Source organism: Rhinolophus sinicus, linkage group LG04 (assembly GCF_036562045.2).
Source record: "Rhinolophus sinicus isolate RSC01 linkage group LG04, ASM3656204v1, whole genome shotgun sequence".
NCBI lineage: Eukaryota > Metazoa > Chordata > Mammalia > Chiroptera > Rhinolophidae > Rhinolophus > Rhinolophus sinicus.
The window spans coordinates 61,146,012-61,162,472 of NC_133754.1; the positions used below are offsets into that span (position 1 = coordinate 61,146,012).

Genomic DNA, 16,461 nt, shown 5'->3' on the forward strand with positions numbered 1-16,461 from the left:
AGCTGATTCTGGAGAGGACAGGCAGGTGGAAGAAAATTCAGATGTGTTGTTTATAGCATTAGTGAAGCCTGTTCCTTGATCTGCTTTAGAAATGGAAATTACGGGCTCAGGGGCTCAAGTTCCAGCCTTCTCACTACTATGGAATGGAGGCCTCATCCATCTTTCCAGTGTAGGAGGAATTGGGGAACCTCCCAACAGATTGGAGCTCCCATGAGAGGGTCCCCAACATAAGCCCCAGGAAGCACCCCCTCTAACTCCCACTGCTGGACCATCGGAGCTGCACGATTAGCACCTTATTATATCCTGTCCTGTTCTCCGCTGTCTGCACAGAACGATTTAGCACCTTATTAGATCAGCATAAATGCAGTTATATATAATGCTATCTTGCTCCCTGTCTCATGGTATGTCTTGTCTCCCCCAAGAAAAATGGGCAGGAATTTTGTCTCCGTCTCATGGCATCCAGCTTTGTGCAGGGCATGTAACAGGAATTCTGTACATTCTGTTTGCTGTGATGACTGACCAGCTGGACTTGTAATCCTCAAACTGGGACTCTATTTCCAAGCTGCCATTTCTCTATTTTGGTCATTAGATACATCATTTGTCAAAACAGAAACTCTACAAGTGGAAAGAAGTAGTTATCTTGTGGTCCCCCCATCTCTTTTTAAAAGTTGAAATCAACCATTAGGCTCAATCAATTTCCTGCAAAGCCCCTGACCTTGTTCCCAACCCTAGACCATGGGGTTGCTTCTGTTCTCTGTTTTTGCCTGGCCTTGCCCCATCAGTGCCCTCCCTTGCCTTCCCCTCTGCTGGGTGCCTTTCCTGTACTTGGACTCGGTGGCTGACAGGTGGTTTGGGGGGACTGGAGGAGAAAATGTGGGCATGCTGAGTGTTACAATAGGGCAGGCTTTGTCCAGGCGCCATGGTGCGTCTCCACTGACCTTGGAACTGAGTGACTGGGGACAACTGAGGGGAGGCAGTTTCCTTCCCTCTCGGGCTGCAGGTTTTTAATGTCTTCTTTGTTGGTCTGGCCCCTGGAGACTGAACTGAAGGGAGAGACTTTGGGCTGCTCCCTCCCTCCCGGACAAAATGGTGCATGCTTTTCCTGTTTAAACAGGGCGCAGTTGTGAAGTGCCCTGACTTCGCACACACTAAGGCCCGGCAACGGCTGCAATAAATCAATAGGAAAATAGAAGCTGCCAGTTAGACTAAACAAGTGCATTTGCAAAGACGGCTAGCCCTCATTAATCACTCTGACAGTCCTAAAAACACATTTCCCCTTTAATGACTGTATTTGGATAATCAGTGCTTTTTCCTCCTCAGTCAGAGTTTGAGTAACAGACAGCTGGTGTTATTACAGCCATTGGGGAGGGAGTGCTGGGATTAGGGGCGACCGAGATCCCGTCCACTGGAGGTCTCCGCAAACGGAGCTGGCTGCAAAGCTGTTGTTATGCAATAATGAGGGGACGCTTTGTACTGCCATTGATGGCTCCCGGGCAGCCATGTGCAAGTTCCCCCCAAACCTTGACACCCACCTGCATTATGCGAACACAAAAGCCTCATGTTGGGTTTTATGAGCGTTGGCAGATTTCACCAGGTGGGGGAGGCAGGAGTTTTTCTGGCAGTGAGGTAAGAAGATGGGTCGGTATGATTTGGCTTTGTTTCCTTTAGGTGACTTTGGCTTTCAGGAGAAAGTTTGAAACCCAGTACATTCCTCTTTATAAATGATGTAACACATTAATGCACAGCACATTATGAAAATGGTAATTCAAACCCATAGTGCTCCAAATTAAACCATACATTATCGGATGCACTCAACCATCTATTTTACAAAAAGACAGGATGAATGAAATCAAATCAAACAGAAAACTGGAGTGCAGCTTCCTCTACAGAATGATTAATAAAGTGCAGAGCCAAAGGATTATTGTAAGACGAATGCCACGGTAACCCAGACATACATCAGGAAGGAGTTAGTCCATATCTTGAGACACATCACAGGATGCTGGGTAGGGTAAGGCAGTTACTGCTGCCTAGAGATGGTCAAGGGCCCCACACCTCCCACTGGGGCTGCAGAGTTTTTAGGTGGTGTGTTTGTGGGTAGGGGGGATGACTGGGAAGTTAAAAACTTAGCACCATGCAATTCTGTTTGTGTTAAACCTATATCTGACTGTGAGTCTTTCCCTCCTCTCTCTCCTCCCTTCCTCCCAACTGCTGCCCGCGAGGCCACAGAAATAACCAGGCAAGAGGTGTGAAAATATGACCTAGAGCCAGGAACGTCCAGTGTCTCAAGTTCCAGCTCTGTGGCTTCCACCCTTCCTGGTGCCTTGGGAACACAGGCCCCATTTCTGGCGCCTGGGGAAGATTAGGAAGGAGGAGAGGAGGACTAGGATGAGAAGGAGGTGGAGAAGTAGACATGGAGGTAATTCTCAAAGAATAATTGCTGGATGAATTGAATTATGCAAATAAGCAGTGGGTGGGGAGTATTATCGCTATTAAAACAACAACTTGGTTTAGGATTTAGCTACTGAAAGTAACAAATTCCCCACCAGTTAATTAGAACGGCCACATTTGTTAGGAAGTCACCCATTTATGGTGGGAAGAGCTGACATTTTAGGGTGAGAACTAGGGCGCTCCAGACTATTAATGCCTGCTCTTTGGTGTCACAGAGGCAGTTGGGGGCAACCTCCCAGGTCTGCAAAGGCCATTAATGCATTTTCTGGGGGAAACTCAATTGTCTGAAGAGTTTCTAACCTGCATTTTCAAACCTCACTGTAAGCCAAGCAGCTACAGAAAAACTTCTTTTGCTACATGGAGAGTTTGCTGTTGGAGATACTGAGTCGCTTCCTTTCTCTGGTTCCCCCAAGAGGAGCCCAGTGTTCCTTAGGTAGGCAGGTCTGAAGACCACTCAAGTTTAAGAAAGAGAAAAGCTTAAGTCTCCCTGCAGAGGGAGCAATCTCCAGCAGTTTTAGAAGGCATTTAAAAAACACACAAAAAACAAAGGGGGTAGGGTAAGAAATAATCAACTGCAAACAAAATAACGGAGACAAAGAAAAATGAAAGCAGGTCACTACATTTCATGTCTTTTAAAGTTTTGGGCCAATTCTCAGGAAGACCCTGGCCTGGTCTCAGGGCAACTACTCCCTGACTCAGTCCCCTCTCTTCCAAGATGCCAGCAGCCCTGGCCCCTTCCCCAGGGACACGCATAAGGTCTTAGGGTGGCCAGCACTGACATTTTCTGCAGAAGCCTGAGGTTGTCTTGACTAGTGAAGGACTTTTGCCCAGAAACAAAGATACAGGGGCAACCTCCCTAAAAATCCCAAACCCCAAACTCCACAAAAACTTATGCTGAGGTCTGTCAAGTGCGGATGGGATGACTCCGGGTGAGGATGAGGCCCCGCCCTGATTCTCTAGTGGTGTTTGGGGACGGCTTGAACATCGCGGGCAGAGAGGGCATCCTCCCCACCCCTTCCACACGTGACCTCCGGTCTACGGACGTGTCAGAAGTACGGCTTGCGGAGCACTCACTACCCAATAAGTCGCATTCCTTAGAAAAAGCAAAGCAAACAAACACAACAGCAACAACTACAGACCCTGAAGCTGCGTGGCGCCGACGCGGGAGTGCAGCCAGGAGGGGGCGAAGAAGGTCTTTTTGAAGTACACCCAACAGGTGGCCCCGCGCATCCCGGGCGCAGGAGGCCGAGCCCACGCGCCCTGGGCGAGTGAGCCCCGAGCAAGCAGGCGCCCGGGGTCCCGCAGTGGGAACCTGTACGGGGCCAGCCTCAGCGGGCGCCCCCGGATCGCTGCCCTGGGAAGCCAGTTATCCCCAGGGTGCACGCAGCTCGGGCCTCGCTGCCGCCCGCAGTCACCCGTCTCCTTCTCTCTTTCCTCAGGGACTCCCCGTGCAGTGGGAAGGTGCCCTGGCCGTCTACCACTATCCCTGTAAACGGCACCCCACCTTCGCCTGTCCGAGGATGCAGAAGCCAGTGTCAGTCGTGGGAGCTCAAGAAAACGGACCCAGAATGGCTTCAAGGTCCTAAATAATAGCCGCACCTTCTCAGCAAAACCCAAACAGCTGCTGGCATTGGGGAGCCTCCAAACCTTGCGAAGCACCCATTTCAGCAGGTGCGTTTACCCTTTGGTTTCAGGTGTATGAAAGGCATCGTCAAGAAAGAGGACATGCTTGGCATTTGGAGTGGGAAACGAGCAAGGTGCGGTCGGGGCTGGCGCCAGTCACTCGGCTTTCTACCACCAGGTGGCGTCAGAGGCCCATCGTCTTTGCTCACCCTTAGGACTCTGGGACTGTGAGGACAGAAGTCTGAGCCATGGGTCCTGGTTCCCTTCTCAGCACCTCGAACCTCGAATCTAGGTCCAGAGGAAAATCCACATTCACACACTCCCTCCACCCTGTCCCCAGGAAATGTCAAGGTCTTTGAAGTGAGTCTGGGAGCTAAATCACCAAGTGGAAAAGAAATAAAGGCGGTTTTACATTATTTGTAATGCGTTGGCAGAAGTTTTGCTTTTTTTCTCCCCCCTTTCTTGAGGAAAGGGTTTAAACTCGTCCTTGAATGGAAATCTGAGAAGGAAACCATAAGGTATTTTAAACAAGAATAAAAGAAAGGCATCTGCTTAGGTGTCTGGAAGTGGGGCGGTGGGTGAGGCAAGAGAGAAGCACATCACGGTGTGAATATAGCCAAGTATTTCATTTATTAACAAAATATGTCTTACCAAGGGAGAGCTCTATTTATCCCAAACAGGCCCCGCAGCCCCCACGCTGCTGTATAAGACCAGGAAGAGGGATGGTGTGGGGAGAAGACCCAGGGCCCGAGTCTTCAATCCGTCACTGAGGGAGCCCATGGAAGCCACGGCCAACTCTGGGGTCTCTTGGGTCAGGCCTGAGAGGCGGCGACGGGACTGCTGTGATCTGTCTGCTCCCTGACTTCCCAGCCTTCCCCCAATGAGCTACAATGTTGTACTGCCCGCTGTTACTGCCACAGGTCTGCTTCGGAGGGATCTAGCAAGGATCACTGACGCCACCCCCCACCGCCAGAGGGACCACTGCCCCAATAAAGGAGAGAAAAACAATGACTATAAAAGCACTTTGCAAAATATAAAGAGCAAAGTTTCACGCCAGCAGGGCTTTCTGGGACTTATAATTGAATTAAGATGAGCCCTACAGGCCCCCCACCAGCAGATCACCGGCTATTTGGGGCCCAGAAGGGACCGGAAGTAGAAAGGCTCTGTCTGAGGCCACTCGGGCCCCTCTCTCAGGGCTCTCGGTGCTCAGAGCAATTAGGTAGGGGAGCGAGGCTCTAATTTTGGGGGCCAGGGCACAGACCAAAGACTCTAGGAAGAGAGGGTCGCAGAGGAGGTATCACAGAGCAGAGTTCCCGGTCAACAGAGAGCAAGACCTCCTGCTACCAAAGCCCCTCATTGCACCCCCCACAAATGAGATACAAAAAAAAAAAAAAATCTCTGTTAACTTGTACAAAGGAAAAAAACAGAACCTCAAATGGAAGGAAACAAGAGGGAATGAAGGGGAAAGAGGGGAAAAGAGAAGGGGACAATGTAATTTTAACGGTAAAGAAGCATGCAAGAAGCTCCCCAGGAAGGGAGAACAAAACAAAGAACCCCAGAACCCCAAATCTCCCTCTTCCCCTAAAACCAAACGAATCAAAAAGGAAAAAAAAAAAGCAAACAGAAAAAAAATTTAAACATATCTAATAAAAAGAAAAAATAATTAAAGAAAGGAAGAGGGGCAGGGAACATGTAGTTATTTGTGATTAATATTATTATTTGGGGGGAACACAGACTTTTTGCATACCATTGACTCGTGTGGGCCGTTAATGCACTTATATTCCCAGCTTGTAAGCTAACATTATAGTAAATAAATACACAGTCCGGTGGGGAGGGTCTGGGTGGGGGAATCCGGCAGGGACAAGCAGTAGTGAAGGTTGCAGCGAGGCCAGGCAGCTGGGGAAAGGGAGGATGAGGAGGGGGTGAGGAGGTTGGGGAGGTGGGTGGGACCAAGCTGTAGTTACTGGTATCCGAGTGCGGAGGCTGAAGCTAGTCTCTGTCCGTACAGCGCATATGGCGAGTAGTAAGGTCCGGCTGTGGGGAGGGACGGCACGGCTAAGCCCCCAGCTGTGGATAAGTGGCTCTTGCCATAGGGGTGGTACCGGCTTAGCCCCAAAGTGTGTGGACTCCGCAATGACAGCGACCCGGGGCTGCCCGGGGCGGTGGGCGGGGGTAGGTGCAGATGGCAGGAGGCTGCGGCCGCGGCCGCGGCAGCGCTGCCCAGGCCGGAGGCCCCGGGGTAGGCGGCCAGAAGTTTCTCTGCGCCCGGCAGGGCCGTATGAGTCCGTAAGTGGCTGAGCAGCTCCTCCGAGGTGGCGAAGCGCTTGTCGCATGGCCCGCTGGCCGCCACCCAGTTGCAGCTGTGCGGCAGGGGTTCGTTCTGCAGCATGAAGCCGTAAGTGTAGAGCGGGTGGCCGGGGAGCGCGGCCTGGGCGGCGCTGGACGAGAGCGCGGCGGGCTGCAGGGGGTGCCCGGGGTACACCAGTGGGTAGCCGCCAGCCTTCAAGCTGGGCCCTGCTGGGTCGTGTGCACTACAAGTGGAGCAGCTGGAGCCACCGAGGTGCGAGGCGCTGTGGTAACCTCCCAGGCAGTAGGGGTCGCGGCATAATCCCTGCAGAAAGGAGGGTGGGGAGGCCCCGGTGAGCGGGCTGGAGCTGGGGGGCTTGCCGGGTGGCAGGCCCAGGCCCCCGGACAGCTGGCCTCCCACGAGGCCAGACTTGCTAGGATCCAGGCCAGGCACAAACTGAGAGGGGTAGCCGGCGTAGGCTCCCACGATGGAGCCGTGGTAGCCGATGCTGGAGGGTGGCAGCGGGAATACCGAGTGACCCGGTTTGTAGGGTGACACCGGCGCCACGTGGCCGGCCCCCACCAGCGCCGAGGGCGGCTCCGACTTGCGCCCGGATGTCCCGGCCTCGGCACCACCGCCGTGCGCGCTAGGCTCCCCACTGCTCCCGCGGCTCACGGCCGCAGCCTCCGGGCTGGTCTTGGGCTCCTGGTCTTTCTTGTCCAGCTCCCCGTTGCCACCCCCGCCGCCGTTCTTGCAGTCAGAGTGGTGCGGAGAGCCGCCCCGGGAGCCACCCGGCGAAGAGGATGATGACGACGCGGTGACTGGCACTCCATGAGGGGCAAAGGGCGTGCAGGCGGCGCTGGGGACCCTGAAACCCGCCTTGTCTCCCGGGGACAAGGAGGACGAGGAGGAGGTGGAGGACACCGAGGAGGAGCCGCTGTCTTTACGAGAGTCGCCACCGGAGCCCTTAGAGTAGGGCTTGAAGCTGGACTTGTCCTCAGCGGGGGAGTCCCCCAGCTGCTTGAGCGCCGCAGACGCGGAGGCGGCACCCGAGGCGGAGCGGCCAGGGTCCTTCTCGGCTCCCAGCCCGTTGGCCGCCGCCGCTACTGAGTTGAGCTTGGAAGAGGGTGGCGGGTCCGGCTTGCCGATCTGCGAGCAAGTCTGGGCCAGCAGCGCCAATGGACTTTTCTTGGCGTCCAGCTGTGGGAGACAGTGGCAAAGGGAGGGAGAAGGGGTGAGACTATGCTATAAGACTGACGGAGCAAGCGGGTGAGCTGGGTGGGCGCCGAGAGCACCGGCGGTGGCGGCGCAACAGAAGGCCTAGGGCAGAGGGTCTGAGAGCGAGCGCCCGGGTAGGGCAGCTGAGCTTGGAACTGCGCTCGTACTGCCCGTCGGTGGGATCCCTCGCTTCACTGGATGCCCGAGTGCGTCACAAGTCCTGGGGAATGGGGCAGTGGAAGTAAGTCCACCAAAGGCCACCCGCGGGAGAAAGTGATGTCTCTGGAGTGAGGGCTGGGGGAAGGGCCGTGACTCGCCTCCTTAAAATTCCCCCCTTCTCTATGCCCAGGGAAAAACTTATCCCTTCAGTTTGGGTAACTTCGCTTGGGACGGGTTTCTGGTGATAGCGCCGCGGGGTCGGAGCTGGAAGAAGCGCATTCTAAAGCCAGGGCAGCCTCTGCCGCTCTCTTAGTAGCCCCTCCCTCCCGGGGAGGGCACCCAGGGAAGTGGGAGGAAGAAAGACCTGGGATCGGGAGTGCCTGGGCGTCGTGCGCTCTAACCGGATGGGACAGAGGCGGAGTAGAACCCGGGCAATCCGGACTTCAAAGAGAACAAACCCGGTGGTGGTGGGGGAGGCGGGAAAAGCCCAGGAGAGATAATCTCTGGCCTGGAAACAGGGTGCCGAGGTAAAGTAAAGGACCCAGTGGGACTCCAAGAGCAAACCCAATCCGGGAGAAAACACCATGGGAGAGAGTGGAATGGGAGCCTTCCATGGAGAAGCCTGGGGGAACTGGGTGGGCTTTGATCCTTCTGTTCTCTGTATCTCATCACCCAGTCCGCCAGCGTGGCCAGAGCAGAGCGTCGCACAGAGCCCGGGGGCGCAGGGGGTAGGGCCGTGGGCCCAGCGGTGGTGGGAAGAATGGGAAAGGCGCTAGGCGGGCAGCGACCAAGAGACTGACCTCAATGGGGCTGACGGGAGTGGAGGACAGCGGCTGCAGGTACTCCGGGTGCAGGAGGTGGCCGGTGTGAGCGCTCAGCATCTTCAGGACCCTGATAGGGAGCCGATTCGCCTGGCGCAGAGGGTCCGCCGGGGGCAAGAGGGACACCGCCGCCGGCACCGCCGGCCTCTTCCCGCCGCCGCCGCTGCCGCTGCCGCTGCTTTCGGGTGTCCTTGGGTTAGATCCAGCGGGCGAATCGCTCATTTGGAGGAGGCAGCGCCACTGGGGGGGTGGGGAGGGAGGGGGAGCACCGAGGAGACGAGCTCCCGGAGCGGGTGGGCTCGCTCCGCAGCGTGGAGCGCGGTGCAGCAGTCGCCGCGCCTCCACCCCTCCTCCACCGACGCCACCGCGGCCGCCGCTAGCCCAGGCGAGCAACACAAAAACCTTCGCCTTCCGCGAGCCGCACGTCAAATAGCCGCGATCGGCAGCCACACTTCAAAGGGATCGCCGCGCCCGCCCAATCGCAGCTCTCGCCGGGACCCCGGGGCGGGGAGAGCGGCGGGCGGAGGCCGGCGCCGCTGGTGGGAGGGGAGAACCTTAAAGGGGCCTTGTGCGCGCGTCGCCGCCGCCTTGGCCTTTACCACCCGCTCCACTCCTCCCCTCCCCCTGAAGCGGGCTGCCCTTGCCCGGGGGTCCTATGGAGGACGAGACTTCTCCGGGACCCTGGACTCTGCGCCCTATTCTCTCTGGCTTTCCTTTCGCTCTCTCTCCACTCTCTCTTCACACCACCCGGGGAGGGGCTGGCGTGGGCAGTTACCCGCCCGCCGAGTGTGTCTGGGGTGTGCAGGATTGGGGTGGGGTGAGGGTGTGTAGGATTGGGGTGGGGTGAGGGTGGAGGGTAGGAGCGCACTGCGCTGGCTCGGGTACTGCCGAGTCCAGTCCTCTCCCCGAGGTTGCCTGGGGGTGGGCCGAGCCTCCAGAGCCCCAGCCCTGTTCCGGCCCTGCTCGGGCTCTGCTCTGGCTTTGCTCTGGTCCAGCTCGCTTTCCCGAACTGGATTCTCCTGGGCGTGCTTGCTCACTTGGAAGCTCCCGAGCCTCGGAGGCGTCCACGGTTCTCGGGACGCGGCGTCAGCCATTCCAACTACTTTGAGCCTGTCCTGTCCGAAGCCTGCTTGTTTGAGGACTCTTTCAGGGTGAGATGGTCGCGATGAAGCGCGGTACCCTAGGCTGTGCGCTCTACCCGGACGCGCCTGGCGCGCGGTGCTTGCGCACTGATTTATAGATTTGGTGTGTGTTTCGGGATTTATTATCAAGTCTTGTTTAGAGGTGTAAAATTCCCTCACTGTATAGCGCCTAGCTTCTATTTTTGGGGGACCCGGGATCACTGGAGAGGCCAGTATCCCAGAGGAGGTGGGGATCTCTAAGTGCTGCACGTCGATACAAACTTTAGAGAGGTGCCCTCCCCCCATCCTTTTCTTCTCACGGGAAAAATGTACTACCTTTTCCCAGGGACATTTCGGAATAAAAACTTTTTATTAGAAATAACAATACCCTTCTCTACCTCTTTTCCCCGCGCCTTTTGGATACACTGCGCATTGCCAACTTCACACTTGGCAGAGATTTTACATAGTCATAGTCCTGACATTAAAGTTCCCCGGTCCGCCGATCTTCAGAAGGTGAAGCTGGTCCTTTGTGCGCCCGACCTCTGTGGAGACCACTTCTCTGTGCTCTCGGTGGCCAGTGGAGGCGCGCTGGTGTCACTGCCTCGCTCCGAGTACCACTTTCTCAGCCCCAATCCATCATTCTGATTGTCAGTCCTGTCACTCGGGGCATATTGCTTCATGACTACCCGTCCCTGACTCTGCCGCGTTGATCTGCGCCTGGAGACTACGAGAACCCAAGATGGGGATGGGTGATTTCAAAGGGGTTCTTCAAAGAGAAAGAAAGGACTATCACAGAAATAACAAATAGCAATCACGACTATCATGCTCGGTAAAGACAGCAGGCACCACTCCCAGGCCTTATCAATCAAACACTAAACTAAATGTACTTCCTGGATCTGTGCTGTTTTTTTGGGCAGAATGCATAGTATAGACATCTTAGAAATTCCACTGACTTTCCCGACCCCAATTTTAATTCTGGTATAATCAGGTTAAAAGGAATGACAAGGGGTGCACTAACTGGGAGATGTCTTACATATTGCTGCAAGAAGGGTACAAGAAGGTAGGGTGATCCCATTTACTTTATTGTGGTGGTCTCTATCGCCTCCTCCTGCCCCCAGCTCTTCTCATGCCAGCCTCTGTGCATTCTGACATCGCTGCCACTGCCAACACTGTTTAAAAGTCCAATGCAGGGCTGCTTCAACCATCAAGGCAATTTAGCCTTTGGGGAACTGCTGTACAGAGAGAGAACAGAAGAAAGCCTTACAGATGGAAAAGGGTGGGCCTTTGTAGGTACCTTGAAGGAGGAAGAGCTGGGAAGAAGGGACACCTAGGAGACAGTAAAAGATGAAAGACTCCTTGATTATTGTAACCAGCCCAGCTGTGTGAGCCAGCCAAAAATCCTTCTAGGACCCAAGCAGATGTGTGTTAGGAATGATTAATGGGAAATCAGTTGGGAGCAAAGGAGAGGGGAGAGAGAGAGAAAAGGCATTTAGGAATTTGGAAGGAAAAGAGAGGAAAGGAGGCAACAGAAAGGAGAGAGGAGAAGAATGGAGGACGATAGGATATTTACATCTGGAGGGGAAAAGAGAAGAAAAATGTAGTGAATGAAAGGAAAGGAGAAAGCAGGAGATGAGGACAGGATGGCCAGGCTCGGGGTGGAGGGTGGGGAGTTTGCCTAGGTAATATTACAGAGGGTGCCCCCAAAATGTATACACATTTTAAGAAAGGAAAAAACAATTAAAATTGTAATACTCAATATATACCGATAACAAAAGATGAATACAAGTCACATTTGACTTCTGCAATTACAAGAGGTGCTCAGAGTGGTTACCATCAGTGTCCAGACACTTCTGATTACAGGGAACTACTGCTTGAGCAACGTTGACCAGTGTCCACGTGTATACGTTTAATGGCACCCGTGGTATATTGTCCTTAAAAAGAAACCCTACTCCCTTAGCCCACAGCAATAATCACTGATAGGAACAGGGGGTGCCAGACAGCACTGAGGTGGAGACTAGGCCTATTTTTGCCCACCTATCTTCCTGGAAAGTGCCAGCAAGGGAGTAGGGACACCCTCTTTTCTGGTGCTGGCGAGGGCAGCAGGGCTCCTTTGACTAGATCCATCCAGTCGCCTGAGGAGAGAAAATGGAAAACCATACTTAGCCAGACCAGAGGCCTAATTAAAAGACTACTAGACAATAATCAGTATTTGACATTCACTTATGTAGTTGAAATACTAACGTACACAGAGTCCTAAATGGGGCCCTAGTGGCCTAAAGCAAGGACAGTTTTCAAAGGAATAGTTTCTCACCTGGCAGAGAATAAGGCTCGATATTCAGTTGGGTCCCGTTTATTAAGGGCCAGGTGTGGACAGAGCATTGCACTAGGCGTGTGGTTGAAAAGACCAAGAAAGATGTTGTTGTCATACAGGGGCACATGGCACATGTCTTCCCTTGCAGAAAAGTGGCAGGTGTACGGTTAAGGGGACTCCCTCTCTGCAGGCCTTTGTCAGGTTGCCTTGTGAGTGAGCAGCACCATTAAAACAGGACAAGGGTGAGGACTGCTGGAGAATGCCCCAACTCTGTGGTGAAGAACAGCAATTCTGTGTGTCAGGCACATGAGCAGCACCATGCTCTGTTGTGCTCATTCCCATTTACAGCTGAAGCGAGTGAGCATGGAGAAGTTAGTCCCTTCAGCAAAGTCGTGTGACTGGTGATCCGCGGAGTGCTCCCTTCGAGTCAGGCCTCTGAAGCGCGATGCTATGGTGGCCCTGGGCAATGGCACCTCCCTCCGCTTTGGTTCCTCGTGTAAAATGTAAGAATGGCCACCTCAGAGGTGGGAGGCCCAAAGCAGACAATGCATGTGACATATTTAGTGGCTGGCACAAAGAAAGTCCCAGGTACATGAAGGCTGAGATGGACTACTTGCATCTGTGGAGCAATTGCTCTGGAGAGCAGACATGGCAGCAACTGGATTCTGAGGGTCTCAGCACTGGGAACTGACCAGAAGACCCTGAGCTGTCCTAGAAGCCCACCTAAATGAGAGTCTCCCTCCCTCAGCCTCCAGTCAAATGTGTCTTTTTTGTTTTAAAAAAATGCTCCCCCTCCCCCCACAAGCCTTCAAGAAAATCCTTTAGGAAGTTCTGAACATTTATGGTTTTCTTCTCCACTTCAATTTACATAAACTTCACCACCCAGGAAAAAATGCCTGAGTCAGGTTGAGAGCTAGAGGTGGTAGATTTGTTGTGTGGGGTTAATGTGGAGTTTTCAGTGCTCTATGAGGCAGAATTGCCTGAATGATTGCCTCTCTGCATAACACTCAAACCCTAATGGCAACAACATGAAATAATATCTCACTGGGTAACTATTTACATTTTTTTTACAAGCTGTAAGAACTCTGAAAAGTCGGCCTCATAGAGAACTTGGTTTTCCTCTCTGGCGCTTAATATTTTTCCGTGGCTGGCAATTAGGGCCTTGGCTGGGAGACCTGATGTAGTGCGTTGCTCTCAGGGTACTTACTCTGTGGCACTTCCTCTCACCCCTCAAAGGCTTCAGACACAGCCCCGGTCAGGAGAGAGCCCAAGGGGCAAGAGGACGACCGACCTGGTAAAAGCAAGCATACCTAGCCTTGCAGGGAGCGCGTTCCGGGAGCTCCCTCTTCTGTTCTAACCAATCCCATTATGTTCTATTATTATAACCGTCACATGGCGTCATTGTTTGTTTACTTGTCCTGTCTGCCATTGGACTGTGACTGCTTCTGCACTGTCCTTATTCTCTTTGTTTCCTTATTGCCTAGTTGGGTGTTTAACTATCATCATCACAGTAGCCAACATGGAGAGCCAAACTCTGTTGTAAGCACTTTGCTTGCATTATCTCATTTAATCCTCACGGAAGCCCCGTGGGGGGGGGGGTCCTATCATTACCTCCACAGAGGAGGAAGTGGGCGCACAGAGAGGTTAAGTAACTTGCCTGAAGCCCCAGCTCTTAAAAGGTGGGGCAGGGCTGTGAATCCTGGCAGTCTGAATGCCATAAATGCCCAATGAATGTTTGTTGAAGAATGAATAAGAATTTTACGTTACAGGGCTATTTATTTATATCTTACCTCACAATATTCCCCCAAAAGATTCAAGGAGAATGACTGTAATTTAAAAAATGTTAGCTATTTAAGCATGTTAAAGTATCTTGCCCCAAATACATGTTTGTGTTCATCATCTCATAACAATTTTCTAAGTTATTTTGGGCAGGTGTTTTTATCCTCTTTGACAGATGAAGCACCGGGCTCTGAGAGCTTATGTGGGAGTCTAAAGTCACACAGCGAACCCTGGCAGAGAGCCAAGAGGAGGCCTTCCTCACTCCCTCCTGGTTCTCTATCACCACCCATTGCCTGTGGATGGGGAGGTAACTCCTTTTGATAAAAGAGGAATTAACTACTTTTCCTCCCTCTAGAATTTCCTTTGGAGACCTGGTGGGAAGGAATGGACAAAAGGAAATGTAGACTGAAGCTTATCTTCAAGCCCTGGTGTTTGATCCGGGTCCTTGAGTAGGGTGCTTTGAAGAAGTGATTTCATTTATCTCCTATCAGCCCCCTGGGAGATAGGCAGGGCTGGCGGGAGAGGGGGATGAGAGTAGGTGTGCTTTTGAAGTTCTCCTGCCTTCATCTGCCTACCCCCACCGCCATACATCAACCTTAGCCCTGGGCATTCACCCTTGACTACTTTGTTCCTTTGGGCCTTCAAGTTTCTTAGAGATTCCACTTTTAAGTTGCAAATACTGCTGGAAGGAATCATACCGCACCAATCAGCCAACACCTCAATTGTGATTAGCAGACAATGAGTGTTCTGCCTAGTGTAATAATAACATTTATTGAGTGCTTACTCTGTGCCAGACACTGTTCTTACAGTGAAAACTCATTTACTTCTCACAGCAAAGTGATGAGATGGGTACTATTATCATGCCTATTTTATAGGTGAGGCACTAAGGCCCAGAGAGGTTAAGTAACTTGCCCAAATTACGCAGCTAGAAAGTGGCAGTACTGGGATTCAAATAGTCATTTCTTGAGCCAATTTTCTGTGTGCAGGACTGAGGGAGAGGGCGAATAGCAGCAGGAGAAACTTAAAACAAGTGACTTTAATCGCTTTCCAGAGGGCTGGTCTTCGCTATCAGGATTTTCTTTACAGTTTGAGGAATGAGAATATGGTAGAGAGGAAATTGAGGCAGAGAAGGAAGTGAGGGGAACATTCATTCAATTAATTGAACTGGATTGAGTTAATTAATTCAGTTACTGTTTATTGACCACTTGGAAGGTGCAGGCCTGAGGTGATCCCAAGGTAGGTAAGGACCAGAGCAAGCCAGCCAATCCAGGCCTCCTACCTCGCAAGTATGCACATTCCCAGCTCCTGCAAGGCAGGGCAGCCCTGTCCTTTGGGCATCTGTGTGCTTCTTTTGTAGATTAAACAACAACAACAAAAAGAGCCAAGGGTCATAACTTAAATCCTTAGTACACTGTAGTTTAGTTACCCACTGTTAAGTTCATTTGTCCATTTACTCAAAGGTAAATTCAGATTCCACTAACATTTACTGAGCACCTTCTGGGTGACAGTTATAACTATTCTAGGTGTATTCATGCACCTTCTCATTTTTGGATATGAGGAGAGTCCTGGAGTAGAGCAAAAGGTCCCTGAAAGGGAAACAGGGACCATACTTACCCAACACCCTTCCTTCATGTGCTGAGTTTCTACCACCTGGAACCACGGGGTACGCCATGGCCAACAGAACTCAGTGGTGACAGACTGTAAGTATCTCAGTTGCACAGGGCTGGTGTCGCACCTGCTTCTGACCCTTCCGTGGGCTTCAGCCATCATGGTGATGTTGTTTCTATGACCCCCCACTTCTCATGGCTAAGCCTCTAAACTTGTCAAAACCTTGCCCCCTTCTAGGCTGGGATCCCAATGAGCTGCCATGTGCAGCTCCAAACTTGTTTCAACAAACACAATTAGAGAAAAGGGAAGAGCTGCTCAGGCAGTGGCTTCATTATCACTGGTAGTATTTGATAAAACCAAATTCCAAGACGTAAGAACAATTTTGAGGAGGGTTTATTTCAGTGGCTCTTGGCCAGCCTCTGCTCAGAGAAGGAAACCCGAGAGGTGGGGTCCCAACCAACCTTATGGTCAGAAATGTAGAGTAATTCATTCAGAGTGGAGATTTACGTAATAATCCCTGTTTTAAAGTGATTTAAAATTATTTCTTATTTTATTGAAAAAATGCATTTATTTATAATGAAATACATTCCCATGGTGCCAAATTACAAAGCTGTGAGAATGTACACTGAAAAAAACCTCTCTAACCATCTAGTTTTTCTCCCAATGCACCAATGCTATGAGTTTATTGTCCACCCTTCCGGAGGTATTTTGTATGCATATTAGCCAATACATATATATTTCCCCCCCTTTAACACACAAATGGCAACATACTACACAGACTGTTCCGCACTTGCTTTTTAAAATTTTTTATTAAAATACAGCTAACATGTAAGATTATAGTAGTTCCAGGTGTATAGCATAGTTATTCAACATTTATATACCTAAAGATGTGATCACCATGATAAATCCAGCAACCATCTGACACTGTACAATGCCATCACAATATTATTACTATAGTCCCTATGTGGTACATTACATCCCATGACTTACTTGTTTTATACCTGGAAATTTGAACCTCTTATTCCCGTTAACCTTCTTTCCTCTCTTTTTTAAAACTTTTCGGTTACAGTTGACATTTAATATTAT

The 16,461-nt window shown here is 51.7% G+C and overlaps 1 protein-coding gene and 2 long non-coding RNA genes across 7 annotated transcripts in view; 2 read left to right on the plus strand and 1 right to left on the minus strand.

Moving 5' to 3' along the window:
* Window positions 1-4,487, plus strand: part of LOC109456102 (uncharacterized) — a 51,858-nt gene extending 47,371 nt beyond the window's left edge. For 4 of the 5 annotated variants that reach the window (XR_012495515.1, XR_002138809.2, XR_012495516.1 and 1 more), the window contains one exon: window positions 3,888-4,487. This is a non-coding gene — a long non-coding RNA (uncharacterized LOC109456102). The remainder of the gene's footprint in view (window positions 1-3,887) is intronic. The other variant, XR_012495518.1, reaches the window with a different exon arrangement.
* A 191-nt stretch (window positions 4,488-4,678) lies between these two features.
* Window positions 4,679-8,981, minus strand: ZNF703 (zinc finger protein 703). Its single transcript, XM_019748154.2, has 2 exons — window positions 8,536-8,981; window positions 4,679-7,558 (listed from the first exon to the last, which is right to left on the minus strand). Exons 1-2 carry the CDS (start codon window positions 8,776-8,778, stop codon window positions 6,032-6,034), a joined length of 1,770 nt encoding a protein of 589 aa, XP_019603713.1. The 5' UTR covers window positions 8,779-8,981; the 3' UTR covers window positions 4,679-6,031.
* Window positions 8,982-9,427: 446 nt separating this feature from the next.
* LOC109456088 (uncharacterized) overlaps window positions 9,428-16,461 on the plus strand; it is a 139,273-nt gene continuing 132,239 nt past the window's right edge. The window contains exon 1 of the long non-coding RNA XR_012495520.1: window positions 9,428-9,707. This is a non-coding gene — a long non-coding RNA (uncharacterized LOC109456088). The remainder of the gene's footprint in view (window positions 9,708-16,461) is intronic.

Excerpts from the sequence above, each read along its gene's own strand:
- ZNF703 (XM_019748154.2), bottom strand. The coding sequence starts at position 8,778 with ATGAGCGATTCGCCCGCTGGATCTAACCCAAGGACACCCGAAAGCAGC. Across the intron at positions 7,559-8,535 it reads CTCCCGTCAGCCCCATTGAG|CTGGACGCCAAGAAAAGTCC; the intron begins GTCAGTCTCTTG and ends TGTCTCCCACAG.